The sequence below is a fragment of the Aureobasidium melanogenum genome, assembly GCF_000721775.1.
Source record: "Aureobasidium melanogenum CBS 110374 unplaced genomic scaffold scaffold_7, whole genome shotgun sequence".
Classification (NCBI taxonomy): Eukaryota; Fungi; Ascomycota; class Dothideomycetes; order Dothideales; family Saccotheciaceae; genus Aureobasidium; species Aureobasidium melanogenum.
Genome location: NW_024470059.1, coordinates 48,082 through 61,847, shown reverse-complemented (window position 1 = coordinate 61,847; position 13,766 = coordinate 48,082). Strand labels below are relative to the sequence as shown.

The following is a 13,766-nucleotide window of genomic DNA, read 5'->3' as shown; positions in this document are numbered from 1 at the left end:
ATCTGTCTGTGCCGCATGATGTCGCCAGATTTAAGCAGAAGTGTCGTGACATGGCAAGCGTGCATATTCACATGACTATCGCAGTCTCAAGCGACATCACATTGGATAGAGATGCGCGCTAAGCGTTTATATTGAAGCCATTCATAAACCGATCGCATGTGTCGATTTCTGTCTAATTAAAGCAGTCTTGACATGAGACGCGCAATCCAAAGGCTATACGAGAAGTCTACATGCTGAATGGTTGTAGCAAGTTCTTGATCAATCAAGCTCGACGTAAGGGATGTCCTTCTTCGTAAATCTGAATGTAGATCCCGAAGAAGATCCATCCCCAACTGCTGTCGAACCAGGCAATACATCATCTTCATTATCTTCTGCTTGGATGGGAGGTTCAGCTACTGTCATATACTTGACCGGACCAGGATCAGGACTGCTGAAGAAAGCCTCGGGGTCAAATTCTTCATCTCTGTAGTGTTTAAGCTTGTAACCGTCTGCGAGGATAAAACTGGTGTCGTCGGGATGTGCATCCAGCGTTTGACTTGTCTTGCCAAGCTGCATCTGCTTTGCAACCAAGGCGTATCGTCTCTGCAGGATCTCGCGCGACACGGCGGATGTTCTCTTCAAGCGCTTTGAACCAGGATCGGAATCAGGATATGATGATTTGCGTTTCCGGTGACTGGGTGGACGAAAGAAGTCTCCATCTTCGACTGAGAACTGAGCTTCTTCTCCTTCCTCCCCATGTTCATCAGACGCAACAGCAGGATGATAGGCCCCGCCGTCTCCTGAGGTCTCGTTGTGCTTGTTGTCAATCCAACTAATGGTGCCCCATCGTTGCATATCGTCTATATGCTTAGCCATCGAATTCTCAACAAGGAAAAGTAGAGATTGTGGGTCGATGCGATCGGATGGATTGGAGCACAAGCAAGCGTGGACTAGGCTTTGGAGACTATCGCTATAGCCAGCAAAAGCTCCGTCCTCTGTCAGATGTTCCCATCTGCCGGCATCGTAGCGCAGGACTGCATCGGCGTTGGGCTGGTCAGGATCCGTGATACCGTTCATTGCGCAGAGAATAAGAAACCCGATTTGCCATACGTTCTGTGAGATTCTTGACTCAGTAATGTTCTTTGTTAGATAAGTTGCAGCAAACTTACCGTAGACGAAAACGGACGACCGCGCCATTCCTCGTTAGTATGATGTTCAGGCGGCCACCATCCAAACGCGCCTCCTGCTTCAGCGAATCCCTGGTCGCCCAAGTGAGTAGTGAATGCAAGGCCAAAGTCACCAAGGTAAGCTGGAGGATACATGATGAAGTCGGCGTCTTTACCGAGTGAGCCTGGACTACCCAGAAAGATGTTGTCAGGTTTGATATCATTGTGGATGATAACAGGACCTTTGTCGTCTTTGCGCAATGTTTCGTCCATGACGACAAGAGCTTTTGCCATACGGTGAAAGAAGAACCAGAGGAAGGCTTCTGGGAGAGGAGAGTCTGTTGTATGCTTGTTGACCAGATTCTCGAAATTGCCAAGGCTGTAGTAGGGAGAGTAAGTTCTCCAACCCCCAGTAGAGCCTGAGATAGGCTGACAAGCCAGTATAGGTACAGTATAAAACTCTTTCGAGTTATCCGGTACTAGCAATTGACTGATATAGGCTTCTGTTGGAACTCGGCCTGTGGGACCATCTTCGGTGATGTACTTTGATTCTGCTACAAAGTTCTTGATGACGATGCGGTCGACAATCTTCTGGGTTTCGTCTAGGTGGACCCAGAGATGTGCTTTCCCTTGGGCGCCTCCGCCGATCGATTTGCTGTACTTCCAGATGTGTCCGGCAGGAAGGTTGTGTATAGGAGGAGTCCTGTCTTCCAAGACGACTTTTCGTAATGCTCGGGCAGCTGCAGCCATATTTAGTGGTAAGCGTGAGATGCTGACGACGAGCAGATGATGGCAAGGTGAGAAACGGGATGGTTGAGGACGGAAATTCACCAATGGTGGACGATATGATGCCCTCGACAGAGAGTATCTCGGGAACCATGGTTCCCAGTCCGGATGCGGAAGAGCATGGACAAAGAGATCTTGGAAATTGTGAAAGAACGCAATGGACTACCTACACCAAGCTGGAGATTTCAGATGTAGGCCCAAGCCAAGGATAAGGTCATTGTTACAGTGTAGTCAAGGTGGACTCGCGTGGGTTGTCGTGACATAGCGTCCCGAAAGAGATGACGGATAAGAGTGCTACGATGGAAGCAGCCAGGTGCGGACACTTACAAAGCTGTAGGTCCGATTAGCTTACTGTGGAGTCCTACTGATATACAGGATCAACTCTGTAAAGATGCTGTGTGGTCAACAATAATGTTGTTCTCATCAGATGGAGTTATTCGAGATGAGAAGGAGGTTGAGAGGGAAAAGAGCAAAGTATAAGCGGCTTGGCAGTCGGCGGGCGGCTAAAGCTGCACATGTTGGACCCTAGCAACGGCGTGTTTGGTCAACACAGAAATTCACGTCATTCAATTTGTTTCTCGACTTGGTCAACGCGACCACCGACACGACACAATCCAGACACATACACACAAAGATGGAGGCGCCAACCAAGCCGACGACATCGTCGCTGTTCGAAGTCTACCTGCGTCTACGACCATCATTCGCACCCAATGCAGAAAGATTCCTCGACGTCGACGCCGCCGACGACAAAGCAGCACCCACGCACATCACAATCCACCCGCCCGCACACGATCAACGAAGAAAGGCTGTCGAGACTTTCAAGTTCACCCGAGTCTTTGAAGAGGAGGCAACACAACTCGACTTGTTCCATGGCACCGGTTTGGGCTCGATGATGCAGGGTGTGCTGGGCGCCGAGGGTAGAGAGGGCCGTGACGGGCTCTTTGCTACTCTCGGTGTCACTGGCTCCGGCAAGGTCTGTACCTGATCGTTCATGAATCTGGAAGAGAAGGAGCTGACAAGACGCAGAGTCACACAATCTTGGGCTCCCGCTCCCAGCGCGGATTGACACAGCTCGCCCTCGACGTGCTCTACCAGAATCTCGGCGACCAGCTCATTTCAACAAGACGCGATCAACTCGCCCTACAGTCTATCTTCGCATCCGACACGTCCGAAGCACACATGTCAGCCGCCAACCAGTACCTCGAATCCATCTACGGCGATGCTCCGTCAGACACACGCTCACATTCAAGAGCTCAATCGAGAGCTGCAACTCCCCTCATGGTACGATCAACATCTCCTTCGAAACAGGCCTTGTATCCCAATCTCAACCATCAATCATGTATCTCTACCACTTCGTGTATCGCCTGCTCCACAAAAAGCAACCAGCGTCATTCCTGTGTGCAAAGGCCACAATCTTCATCAATCTTCAGTTTCCTCCAGCGCCCTGTGACAAGAAGTCAAGCTAAGCCGCAGCCTCAAAAGGACATGTCCTTCGTTTCCAACCCCCGCCCCTCGTCCGCCATGGCCCCCAAGCGCCACATGCCTAGAGTTTCTAGCATGCCGCAGTTCCCCATAATCCAAGATACCAATCTCGACGTCGACCAGACCTCCGAATTCGCCATCGTCGTCAGTATGTACGAAGTATACAACGACCGCATCTTCGACCTGCTAGCAGGTTCCGCCGCATACCAACCCTCCAAGACAGCCACAGCCAAACGCAGACATCTCCTTTACAAGAGCACCGAACATAGTCCTGACCGCAAAGTAGTTGCTGGACTTAGGAAGGTCGTCTGCGAGAATCTCGATGAAGCTCTTCTCGTGCTTGAGACCGGTTTGACAGAACGCAGAGTCGCTGGTACTGGAAGCAATGCTGTCAGCAGCAGAAGTCACGGCTTCTTCTGTGTCGAAGTCAAGAAGAGACTTGCAGGCGCTGCCACTTCCAACTGGTCGAGCAGTGCTTTGACAATCGTTGATCTCGCTGGTTCGTATCTCCATGTACCCCTGAAGCACTGATCAAGGCTTGACAGCTGACCGTTACAGGCTCTGAACGTGCTCGCGCTGCAAAGACTGCTGGCTCAACCCTTGCAGAAGCAGGCAAGATCAACGAGTCGCTCATGTATCTTGGTCAATGCATGCAGATGCAGAGCGACAACGCCGACCCTACAAAGGCATCCAACATCGTCCCTTTCCGCCAATGCAAACTCACCGAACTGCTCTTCTCCAACTCGTTCCCGTCAAACCAGATTCGTTCCCCCAAGCCGCCGCAAAAGGGTATCATGATTGTCACGGCAGATCCTCTCGGCGACTACAACGCTACCAGTCAAATTCTTCGTTACTCGGCCCTGGCCAGAGAAGTCACTGTGCCTCGCATCCCCAGCTATACCAGCACCATGGTCCCTCTCGCTCGTCCAGGCACCTCAGCCTCTGGTCGCCTTACCCCTTCCAACCCTGCTGCCAGCGATGCGGCTCTCGAAAACGCCCTGGCCGAACTCGCCCTACTACGTCAAGATCTCGAACTCGCACAACTTCGTCTCGAAGAAGAAACACAACGACGCAAGGAAGCAGAGTCTTCATGGTTGACCGCAGAGAACCGTCTGGAATCGCTCGAACTTGAACTTCGCGACGAGATCTGGGAAGAGTTTGAATCACAACTCGAGTCTGAACGTCGTCGCTACCATGCCGCTCGTGAGGCTGAACAGGAACATGTTGACCAGCATCTGGACAAGAAGTTAGAGATCTTGACTCGTGGCTTGGGCGAAGTACAGGTCCGCGAAGACAGTGATGCAGAAGGCGAGGAGAAGATTGCCGAGTTAGAAGAAGAGAACGCAAGACTGAGGGAGAAGGTTCAAGCTTTCGAACGCGAGAAGGAGAATCAAAGTCCTGTTCGCAAGATGAGGGTGCTTAAGCCTAGGAAGTGGGAAGGTAAGGAAGAATTCGGCGTTGGTCTTTTTGGTGGAAGTCCCTGATGATTGGCCTGGACGATTGAGCCTCGAGCTCACATTTTCGTATTCTCTGTCTCTTCTTGGGTGGATGTTTTAAACATTGGGGTTGACCTTCTGGAGTTGGAGGTAACTTGGCTGGTCGAATGGTATGAACGGTATTTTGTCACAAAGGCTGGATATACAAGGATTGGGTTTTGGTCAGGTGTATACATATTTTACAAGGCCCTTCACTGTCTTCTCCCAAGCTTCAATTTCCTGGCTGTAGTCTTTGTGAACAACCATCGTCCGGGAAGAAATGATGAGCGTCAAGCACGCGTTGTCATCGCATGTGTTGCCAAACGCTTGCGCTTGCCGATTGAAGTCCGCCGCCTCGAGCCCTGCTTCTTATCCTTGACCCCATCCGATGTTTCGAGTCGTCTTTCTGAGAGATGTTTTCAATGGCGACATCGCTCTTGCAACCACTTCATGCTGCGATATTCGTTGTATCCCAAAGTGAGGCTACCGCGTAAAGCGGTGTCGATCGACAGGTTAGGCTGCAGTCCCGGTGGACGGATTGAGACTTCTCCACGTGCGAAACATACGTATTCGAGGCAACACTTCAACGAAAATCCACTATACATTTTCCTTCTTACCTGCTTACGAGGAGAACACGCAATAATGATCGTTATACCGTACTACGTTGACCACGATGGATCAACAAACTTCCAGCACGCGTGCCTCGTTCCAAGCCCTGCCAACTGAACTTCACTGGAAGATTTTTGAACATCTTGACTATGCATCCGCCCTGTTCCTCTCAGAGACATGTCATGTCATCCATACAAGAGATCCATTGAGATTCCAGTCACCATTCGACAAGCAAGATTTTCTATTTGTGGTCGAAAATTACGCCCAGCATTTTACTCGTACCCGTACCGCCCGGAGTTATGCCTGCTTCTACTGCAACACCATGAAACCAAGGATACAGTTCGCAAAGGACATGGTCAAAGGACCCTACAACAAGAATCGACCTCGGACCAGATCTCGCTACTGTCTTGACTGCGGCGCGAAACAGGGCTTCTACGGTGCAGGAGAACGGGTTCGCAGGACAGACGGTACAGTACTTTGGAAATGCACAGTTTGTCCTGTGCTGACTGATGGTTTCTACTGCGTGCCCTGTGGGAAGTGCCATGACTGTTTGGTCGCAGAGCATGGGCCCCAATCAAAGCGATGCCCAGCTCCATCTTGCATGGCACGAGAAGCCGAAAAACTCAACAAGATGCGAGAGTGCCAGGTCGCGTTCGAGGAGGAATTGCCCTATTCGACAATCCTTGAACTTACTGATGAAGTGTATCAACCCCTGCCACAACCACAGCAGCATAGTCGACGGACTCTAGAAAATTGCCCCTGTCTGAGATATGATCATGATCCTCGAGAATACTGTCACAAATGCGAAGAGTACTTGTGAGTCTTGAGACTGGCCGAGACCACTGTCGTCATATTCATGTTGAAGGTCTCATACGACCGCGAAGGTTCAACCTTAAGCAGAACACAAGGTGACCTGAGCCCTCAATCGAGATATAACTATGTCTCTAACCCAACACAGGAAATTGAACACTTGCTCAGCAAAAATCTCGCACATGATGGCTATTCCTAATGCCAATGTTCGTACTGGACCCCCGACTCTGCAGACAATCCCTCTAGAGCTTCAATGGAAGATCTTTGGATACCTAGACTATCGATCCGCGATGTTCCTTACGGCGACCTCGAACTTCTACAGATCACCGGCCAAGCCTCCTCTACTCTTCCAGTCCTCTGCCGAAAAACTCAAATTTATCACCGCCGCAGAAAGTTTCATACAGAACACGGACAGATACGTCTGCTTTAGCTGTCGCGAGATCAAACCACGCGATCAATTTGCCATCAAGCAAATCACCAAGAAACGAAACAAGGGAAGCGTTCAATTTCGTTCAAGATTCTGTCTCGACTGCGGCCTGGACAGATACACTCCTGGCCAGACTATCCGACAAGTAAATGGAGAGAGTCTCTGGAAATGCTGTTCTTGCAATCAGTTGAAGAGACACGAGTTCTGTTACGTCTGCAGAAAATGCAGCGATTGCCTTGCTCTACCATATGGATTTGGGGACGACGATTGCCCCTTTTGTGGAGAGCAATTCAATTCCCAGGATGTGTCTGGTTTCGATGACTATATGCGTCGACATGCTCAGCATGCGAGGATAGGAGCTGTCTGATCTATTCGGATTTCGATTGAATGTTACAAAGAGCTGTTCAAAGAAGTTCATCGTGCACAATCGATGTTTCCATATATACGAATTTGCATAAGAATTTGTGGCTGAACGCCGGTGAACCTTGATAACCAGATTCAATCCTACAACAATATGTCTGCGAGCGCAACGTGTCAAATTGAGCACCGCGCTTTTTCAATCTCAGTGATCGTCGCAAATAAGGTAGGTATAAAGCACGAACCTTGGAAGACTTACAAGATGGCATCAGTCAATGGCTCAGCCAAGCTCGAGCTCGGACAGGATGCGACAACAGCAGACAATCTACTTCCATCTACGAATGTGACCACACTTTTGAAGGACTTGGAAGCTGCCTCCAATGTCAGAAGAAACGGCAAGGACCCTAAGGACTATAAGTTCTGGAACACACAACCCGTGCCAAAACTGGACGACCGTGGACCTTCAATAACGACCTCCAACACTGCCGTTCCACAGTCGGATGGACCAATACTTCCTGTTGCTGTCTGTGACAAGATCGGGAAAGCAGATTCAGAGAAGCTCATCGAAGGCTTCGAGTGGTGCGAGCTTGATGTGACTGCATCTCACGTGTTATCAGAATTGCACGACTTGCTCTACAACCACTACGTCGAGGATGACGAGGGCTCTTTTCGCCTCAACTACTCACCTGAGTTTCTGTCTTGGGCCCTACGACCTCCTGGCTGGAAGAAATGCTGGCACATCGGTGTACGTACAAAGAGCACTTCAGACAAAACTGGCCGACTGGTCGCTTTTGTTGCCGGTAGGCCTGTCAAGCTTAATGTTCGCAGCAACATTATTGATGCGGTGGAGATCAACTTCCTCACCATACATCAGAAGCTGAGAGGTAAACGTCTGGCTCCTGTGCTTATCAAGGAGATCACTCGGCGTTGCTATCGCGAAGGCATTTATCAGGCACTGTATACTGCTGGCACTGTCCTACCCTCGCCAGTGGCAACTTGCAGGTACTATCACCGCTCGCTTGACTGGGAGCATCTTTACAAAACTGGCTTCTCGCGTTTGCCTCGTGGAATCACGGTCTTGAGGCAGACGCTTAAGTACAAACTTGAGAAGACAGCGACGAAAGGATTGAGACAGATGGAACCTAGAGATGCGTCTGCAGTCAAGCAACTCTTGAATCAATATCTGGCACGGTTTGGTCTGTTGCAGACCTTTACCGAAGAAGAAGTCATACACTACTTCTGTTCTAAGTCATCAAAAGGTATCGTTTATAGCTATGTCGTTGAACACGAAGGCAAGATTACAGATTTTGCTTTATTCTACTCATTAGAGGTACGATCGTCCAGTGCAAGTATTCTTTGGTCATCACTGATGGAAGTCTAGTCATTCTCCGTTCTTCAGCAACGCCTTTGACAATTCGCACAGCCTATCTTTACTACTACGCCAGCTCCCAAGCCCTAACGCCCGAGAACAAAAACAGCTATGCCCAACACCTCCAGACACTCGTCCACGACCTCCTGATTCTCGCCAAACAAGCTGAGTTCCATGTCTTCAATGCTCTAACAGCAATGGACAATCCACTCTTTCTCCAGCAGCAGAAATTTGAACCTGGAGACTCGTCATTGCATTTCTATCTCTTCAACTGGCGGACATCGAGGTTGGCTGGTGGAATGGATGACAATATGCGAGCGGATGCAGGCAACATGGGAGGAGTGGGAGTCGTTATGTTGTAAGAGTGCTCCTAGGTCTCTGCTCTAATCAGGGTGCAAAGCATCTGCTGTAATTGTGCCCAAGTGCCTTCTTTGAATCATCTTCCTAGGTCGTTATCGTGTTCGTACAGGTACCGCTTCGAAGATCGAGCCAGGAAGTGTCGTTGCCGATAGGACTGATATTGTCGTGTTGGTACTGTTCACAATGCATGGAACCTACCTTGGGCCTGTACCGTCCTGGGAACAACGATAGCTGATAAATCGTACAGTTGTTTTCACTTACCCTCTGGACGCGACCTACGAGATTTTGTACTACTGCTGAGTGTCGTACCTACACGGGTTCCCATGTTTTCTCATTGGCCTAGATTGGCTAAGGCTGGCTATGTTCATAGCAAACTCTCAGTCATGTCTTCTTCGCTACCGCAGGACAAGGGGCTGTTGGTGATTGCAATACCGCTTCGCAACTTGACTCAATCGGATCCAAATCGGTGCATTGGCAGTCGCAAAATATGTGGTCTCGCTTGTAGTGTCTGACATAGAGTCACGTTCTCTTCCATGCTCTTTTTCGTATCGGTGTGATTCTTAGATCGTCGACGACGCAGGCGGATCACATATGATGTCATCTGCACTCAGGAGCAATTTAATGGGTCTGCATCCTGCCCCATCAGATCATTTGCGTCTATAGCTGCGAGTGACAGAAGATCGCTGGCCGTCAGGGCGACGCGGCTTTCGCTGTAGGCGTCAGGCTTGAGGGCGACGTGCAGCGTGTCACTGGTATTGGACGAAGCATTCTCGGCCCTCAAAAGCAAGAACACATTCAACATATCTACGTCGGCCCCATCGCGAAGATGTACACGATGTTGTGTGTATTTTGTTGTCCATACATACAAGAAAGATGCTCCTCCAAAGCTTGTCGAGATCGTCTCTGCCAAGCAAAGCTCCGACGTTCCTTCCCGGTTCCAAACGGACACCTCACACTTTGCACATCTGCCTCCTCTTCTCAAGGGTGCGCGTTGGTACTGTAAATCGCCAAAAGCAGACATAAGCTCTGGTTGTAAGTTGATCGGCCACCTTGGAGCGACAGTTCCACCTTCTGCTCAGCTCGTCCTAATGCCTACATCTCAATTGCGTTGCCTTCTGGCTCGCACAACCTCGGCTTTTGACAGAGAAATTCAGCCTACAGAGACGAAGCCGGTATCAAATTTCTCGGCATCGAGCTTCTCGTTCGACCATCTCGCTATGCCTTCGTCTGGTATATCGCGAAGGACATTGCTTGCAGCAGCCTGTACGGGCTTGGCTGCTTGGCCTTTTCTGGGCAAGAATATATCCACGACTTTATCCTCCTTGGCAACGTATACCACTTCATGCCAATGGACGCCACGAGGGCTTAGTCTGCAGATGCTCGCTGCCATCAAGGTTGCCAGGTGAGGGGTCGTTCATTTACCCCAGGGGGGAATTCTCATCTCCACAGTATGCACTCTGCGGGGATGATTTTCATTGAGGTAGGTCTGGCCATTGAGAATCTGTATAGCCGCCTTGGACGCTCGCAATCACATCTTGGGGAGAGCGATGTCGCCTGTGCGATGCAGCGTACTGCGGCTGGTCGACGGATAATCTAGGGACAGCAAGCGCAAAGGTGACCGTATGTGGCATCAGATTTATCCCAGACGAATACAAAAGGCTTCGTCCCTCCATATATTGCAGGAACCTTCCATCGACAGATCAACCGAATCTCATTTGTAGACACTCCAACGTTGTCTGTACTAGCACAGCATGCACCTCCCCACAATCACCGTAACTCTCGCCCTGCTTGGCCTGAGTGCTGCCACCCCAACCGAGTAAGCCTTTGTCTTTCCCTCGAAGACTGATGGCCATGCTGACTTGGAAAATGTAGCTACAGCACATCGTCCACGTCCAAAAATCAAGGCCTCGCTCAAGCTTGGACCTCCAAAGGTCGCCAATACATCGGTACAGCACTGACAATTCGTGCCGACCCCGTCCAGTGCTGAAAGTGGATGGAGCTCCATTTGGAGCTCCATATGGATAATCCATAATTCCAAATGGAGTGGAAGGAGACCTCAACTCCATGGAGTTTGGAGCTCCAACAAGGGGTCATTTGGAGCTCCATGGATATTGCCAAGCATTACCTAAATAGGTATAGTTGAGACCTCTTGGCATTGAAAATTTTTCAACACCAGCTTGAGCTTCTCAATACTCTATACAACACCAGCAATTGGTTAGCATTACTACTATAATGTCATCTTAATTATCCTTATTTGATGCTTAGGAAACATCCTCAACTATTACATCTGCTGTAGCAACCTCCTAACTTGATATTCCAACTAAGCTATAACATACTAATGATTTTGCTAGTATTATTGCTAAAAACCCCTTCCTACTACTAAACTAACACCAACACTATAATGGCCTTAATTAGGACAAAGTCTCTCCTAGATTTGGACCTTGTAGAGGCGGCAAGGGTTTAAGTACAAGTTGGATTTAGGCCTATAGTTGGCGTGTTAAACTAATAATTCGACTAAGAGAACACTACTTCCTTTGTAAGCTCTGTTACCAAAAGAAGCACTAGCTATTTAAGCCTATTAAGTGTGACAAAGGCACTACTAGAGTACATTCTCATCTCAAAAACCAACACCGACTTACTAAGCATGGAGTTATTCCTTAAAAACGACCATTTGAAGAAATCAGCTCTATAACATTAAGCTTTGGAAGTACTATTAATCGATATGTAATTACCTTTGATCCTCTAGAATTCAAGGCTCTTCTCTTAGACTATGTTATATTAGACAACAAACTACTTAATACCTTTAAATCACCACGCCTTTAAAAGATCCTTCAATTTCTTAACCCTACTATTAATAATAAAAAGGGTTATCTTCCAAGCCATATAGCACTTGCAAACTGGATTAATACTGCCTATCGAGCTAATATTGGAATAATTATGGACTTCTTATAATTAGCATTAAGCAAGATTAATCTTTCTTTTGATCTTTGGACTTTAAGAGTATATACTGCTTTTTGTAGTATAATAGCATACTTTTGTGATAGTAGTAGTAAGTATAGAAGCTTTTTACTTGCTCTTCCTTTCCATTCTAGAGACCATTCTAGATCCAACATTGCTTAAACATTGAAGCAAATCATTAATTAATATAGCATTGGCAATAAGCTTAGATACTTCTAATGTGATAATGCCTCAAACAACGATACTTGTTTACAAACTCTGGCTAAGGAATTTAACTTCAACTTTAACACATCTCGTCTACGTTATATTAGGCATATCATTAACCTTATTGCTCGTTTAATTATCTTTAGAGCAGATCCTAATGCTTTTAAAGCAACCCTCTTAATTGATCTAGAAGATATTAAGGCTTAGAGAAAGCATGGACCTTGTAGCAGATTCCACAATATAATTACTTAGATTCGAGCCTCAACTTCACGCCGAGAGAGATTTAAGTATTTCCAATCTAAACATCCCTTAGTTAATCCAATAACTAGCCAATCTAAACCTAACAACTACCTCTTAATCTCTAATAACAATACCCGCTAGAATGCCTTTTACAAGATGCTTAAACGTGGTATTAAATAGCAACTACCTATCTAGGAATATCTTAAAGAGATTGTTTTTAATTAGGAGAGAGTTAAGCGCAAGTATTAGCTTGAAGGTAAGGAAGTACCTGCTTCTAAGCTTAAGGATAAACCAACTGTTATTAGAGATTTCTTATATGGCAGTGATTGGTAGATGTTATCTGATTATCATATGATCCTTTAACCTCTTTATAAAGCAACTATAATTATTCAAGGTCATAGTGCTAGTAGTGCTTAGGGTTTAATTTGGCAAACAATTCTAGTTATGGAAGGCCTGTTAAAACACTTTGAAGAACTTAAGGAAAGATATCAACTAGTACCATCTAATATCAATGGCCCTTCTCTTAAAGAGCTTCAATTATAGCAAGACACTTAAGTAGAGCTTTTGACATCAGTATTGGCTAAGCCAACTCAACCATTACCAACTCCAGTTTTAATAAGAGCAACTCGAAAAACACGATTATAGCTAGCAACTATTTAAGAAGCTACACCTCTAACCACTTAACTACTAACCCAACAATAAGCTTAACTATCTCAAATCCTTATATAAGGAGAGCTACAAGTAAGAGAAGCTCTTAATAAGGAATACCATGATAAGCTTTATGTTTAAATCAATCAAGGTTAGATGAAGTTAGATTAGTATTATTAACTTACAGATCTCTTACCTATCTATGTTGCTGCTCTTGTTCTTCATCCTAGCTATACTTAGTCCTATCTTAAAAAGCTTTAGAAGCATAACCTAAGATGGCTTTCACAACATAGAAAGGCTATGCTTAAACTATGGAAAGACTATTCAAATATGTCTATTTCAACTTCAAAAACTACAACTAGATCTTTAAATCGCCGGCATACCTCTCGCTTGTTTAACCTTAGAGATGATCCTAAGTTTGAAGACAATAATAAGTATAGCCGTTAGTGTTCTCGTATTGCAGATCTATCTTAAAAGGTTGCTCCCCCTCTTAATTATTAGATAAGTCTAGCTTTAAAGTTGGCATTTCTAAGACTTTAAAAGCTAGCACTTAATATCTTTACAATTCCAGCAATGTTAGATAAGCCTAAACGGGTATTTAGCTCTTATAGGCTTATGATTATACCTCATCGCTTAACATTATCCCTAAAGATCATTGCAGCTTGTTAATGTCTCCGAAGTTGGTTAAGAGAAAACTTAGTTACATATAACATCTTTGACAAGATGGTAACAAGGCTTAAGGAACTAGAAATGGATAGTATTATGGTTTAATCATTAGCTTGTCTGCATTAACTTCTCTACCCTTAAAGCCCTTAAACATTCTTAAGGCTTGAAACCATCAAAATAACTTCCTGTCTAGCATTAACCTCTCTGCCCTTAAAGCCCTTAAACATTCT

At 46.7% G+C, this 13,766-nt stretch overlaps 6 protein-coding genes across 6 annotated transcripts; 5 read left to right on the top strand and 1 right to left on the bottom strand.

The window, feature by feature from the left end:
• Positions 1–258: 258 nt before the first annotated feature.
• M437DRAFT_83429 (kinase-like protein) lies at positions 259–1,895 on the bottom strand (the record flags this gene model as incomplete). Its single annotated transcript, XM_041027935.1, has 2 exons — positions 259–1,092; positions 1,149–1,895. The coding sequence occupies 2 exons, from the start codon at positions 1,893–1,895 to the stop codon at positions 259–261; spliced, it is 1,581 nt and encodes a 526-aa protein (XP_040880724.1).
• Positions 1,896–2,565: 670 nt separating this feature from the next.
• M437DRAFT_45840 (P-loop containing nucleoside triphosphate hydrolase protein) lies at positions 2,566–4,897 on the top strand (the record flags this gene model as incomplete). The annotated part of the gene is made up of 5 exons (XM_041021157.1): positions 2,566–2,904; positions 2,958–3,244; positions 3,386–3,912; positions 3,972–4,111; positions 4,202–4,897. 5 exons carry the CDS (start codon positions 2,566–2,568, stop codon positions 4,895–4,897), a joined length of 1,989 nt encoding a protein of 662 aa, XP_040880723.1.
• A 673-nt stretch (positions 4,898–5,570) lies between these two features.
• Positions 5,571–6,065, top strand: M437DRAFT_17643 (uncharacterized protein; the record flags this gene model as incomplete). Its single annotated transcript, XM_041018915.1, has 1 exon — positions 5,571–6,065. A coding segment is annotated over one exon (495 nt), but the record flags the coding sequence as incomplete, so codon positions are not given.
• Positions 6,066–7,366: 1,301 nt separating this feature from the next.
• M437DRAFT_74290 (N-myristoyl transferase) lies at positions 7,367–8,822 on the top strand (the record flags this gene model as incomplete). Its single annotated transcript, XM_041026210.1, has 3 exons — positions 7,367–7,434; positions 7,479–8,440; positions 8,473–8,822. The coding sequence occupies 3 exons, from the start codon at positions 7,367–7,369 to the stop codon at positions 8,820–8,822; spliced, it is 1,380 nt and encodes a 459-aa protein (XP_040880721.1).
• Positions 8,823–10,571: 1,749 nt separating this feature from the next.
• M437DRAFT_83426 (uncharacterized protein) lies at positions 10,572–10,807 on the top strand (the record flags this gene model as incomplete). The annotated part of the gene is made up of 2 exons (XM_041027934.1): positions 10,572–10,636; positions 10,693–10,807. The coding sequence occupies 2 exons, from the start codon at positions 10,572–10,574 to the stop codon at positions 10,805–10,807; spliced, it is 180 nt and encodes a 59-aa protein (XP_040880720.1).
• Positions 10,808–12,000: 1,193 nt separating this feature from the next.
• On the top strand, positions 12,001–12,189 carry M437DRAFT_45652 (uncharacterized protein; the record flags this gene model as incomplete). The annotated part of the gene is made up of 1 exon (XM_041021121.1): positions 12,001–12,189. A coding segment is annotated over one exon (189 nt), but the record flags the coding sequence as incomplete, so codon positions are not given.
• Positions 12,190–13,766: the final 1,577 nt, after the last annotated feature.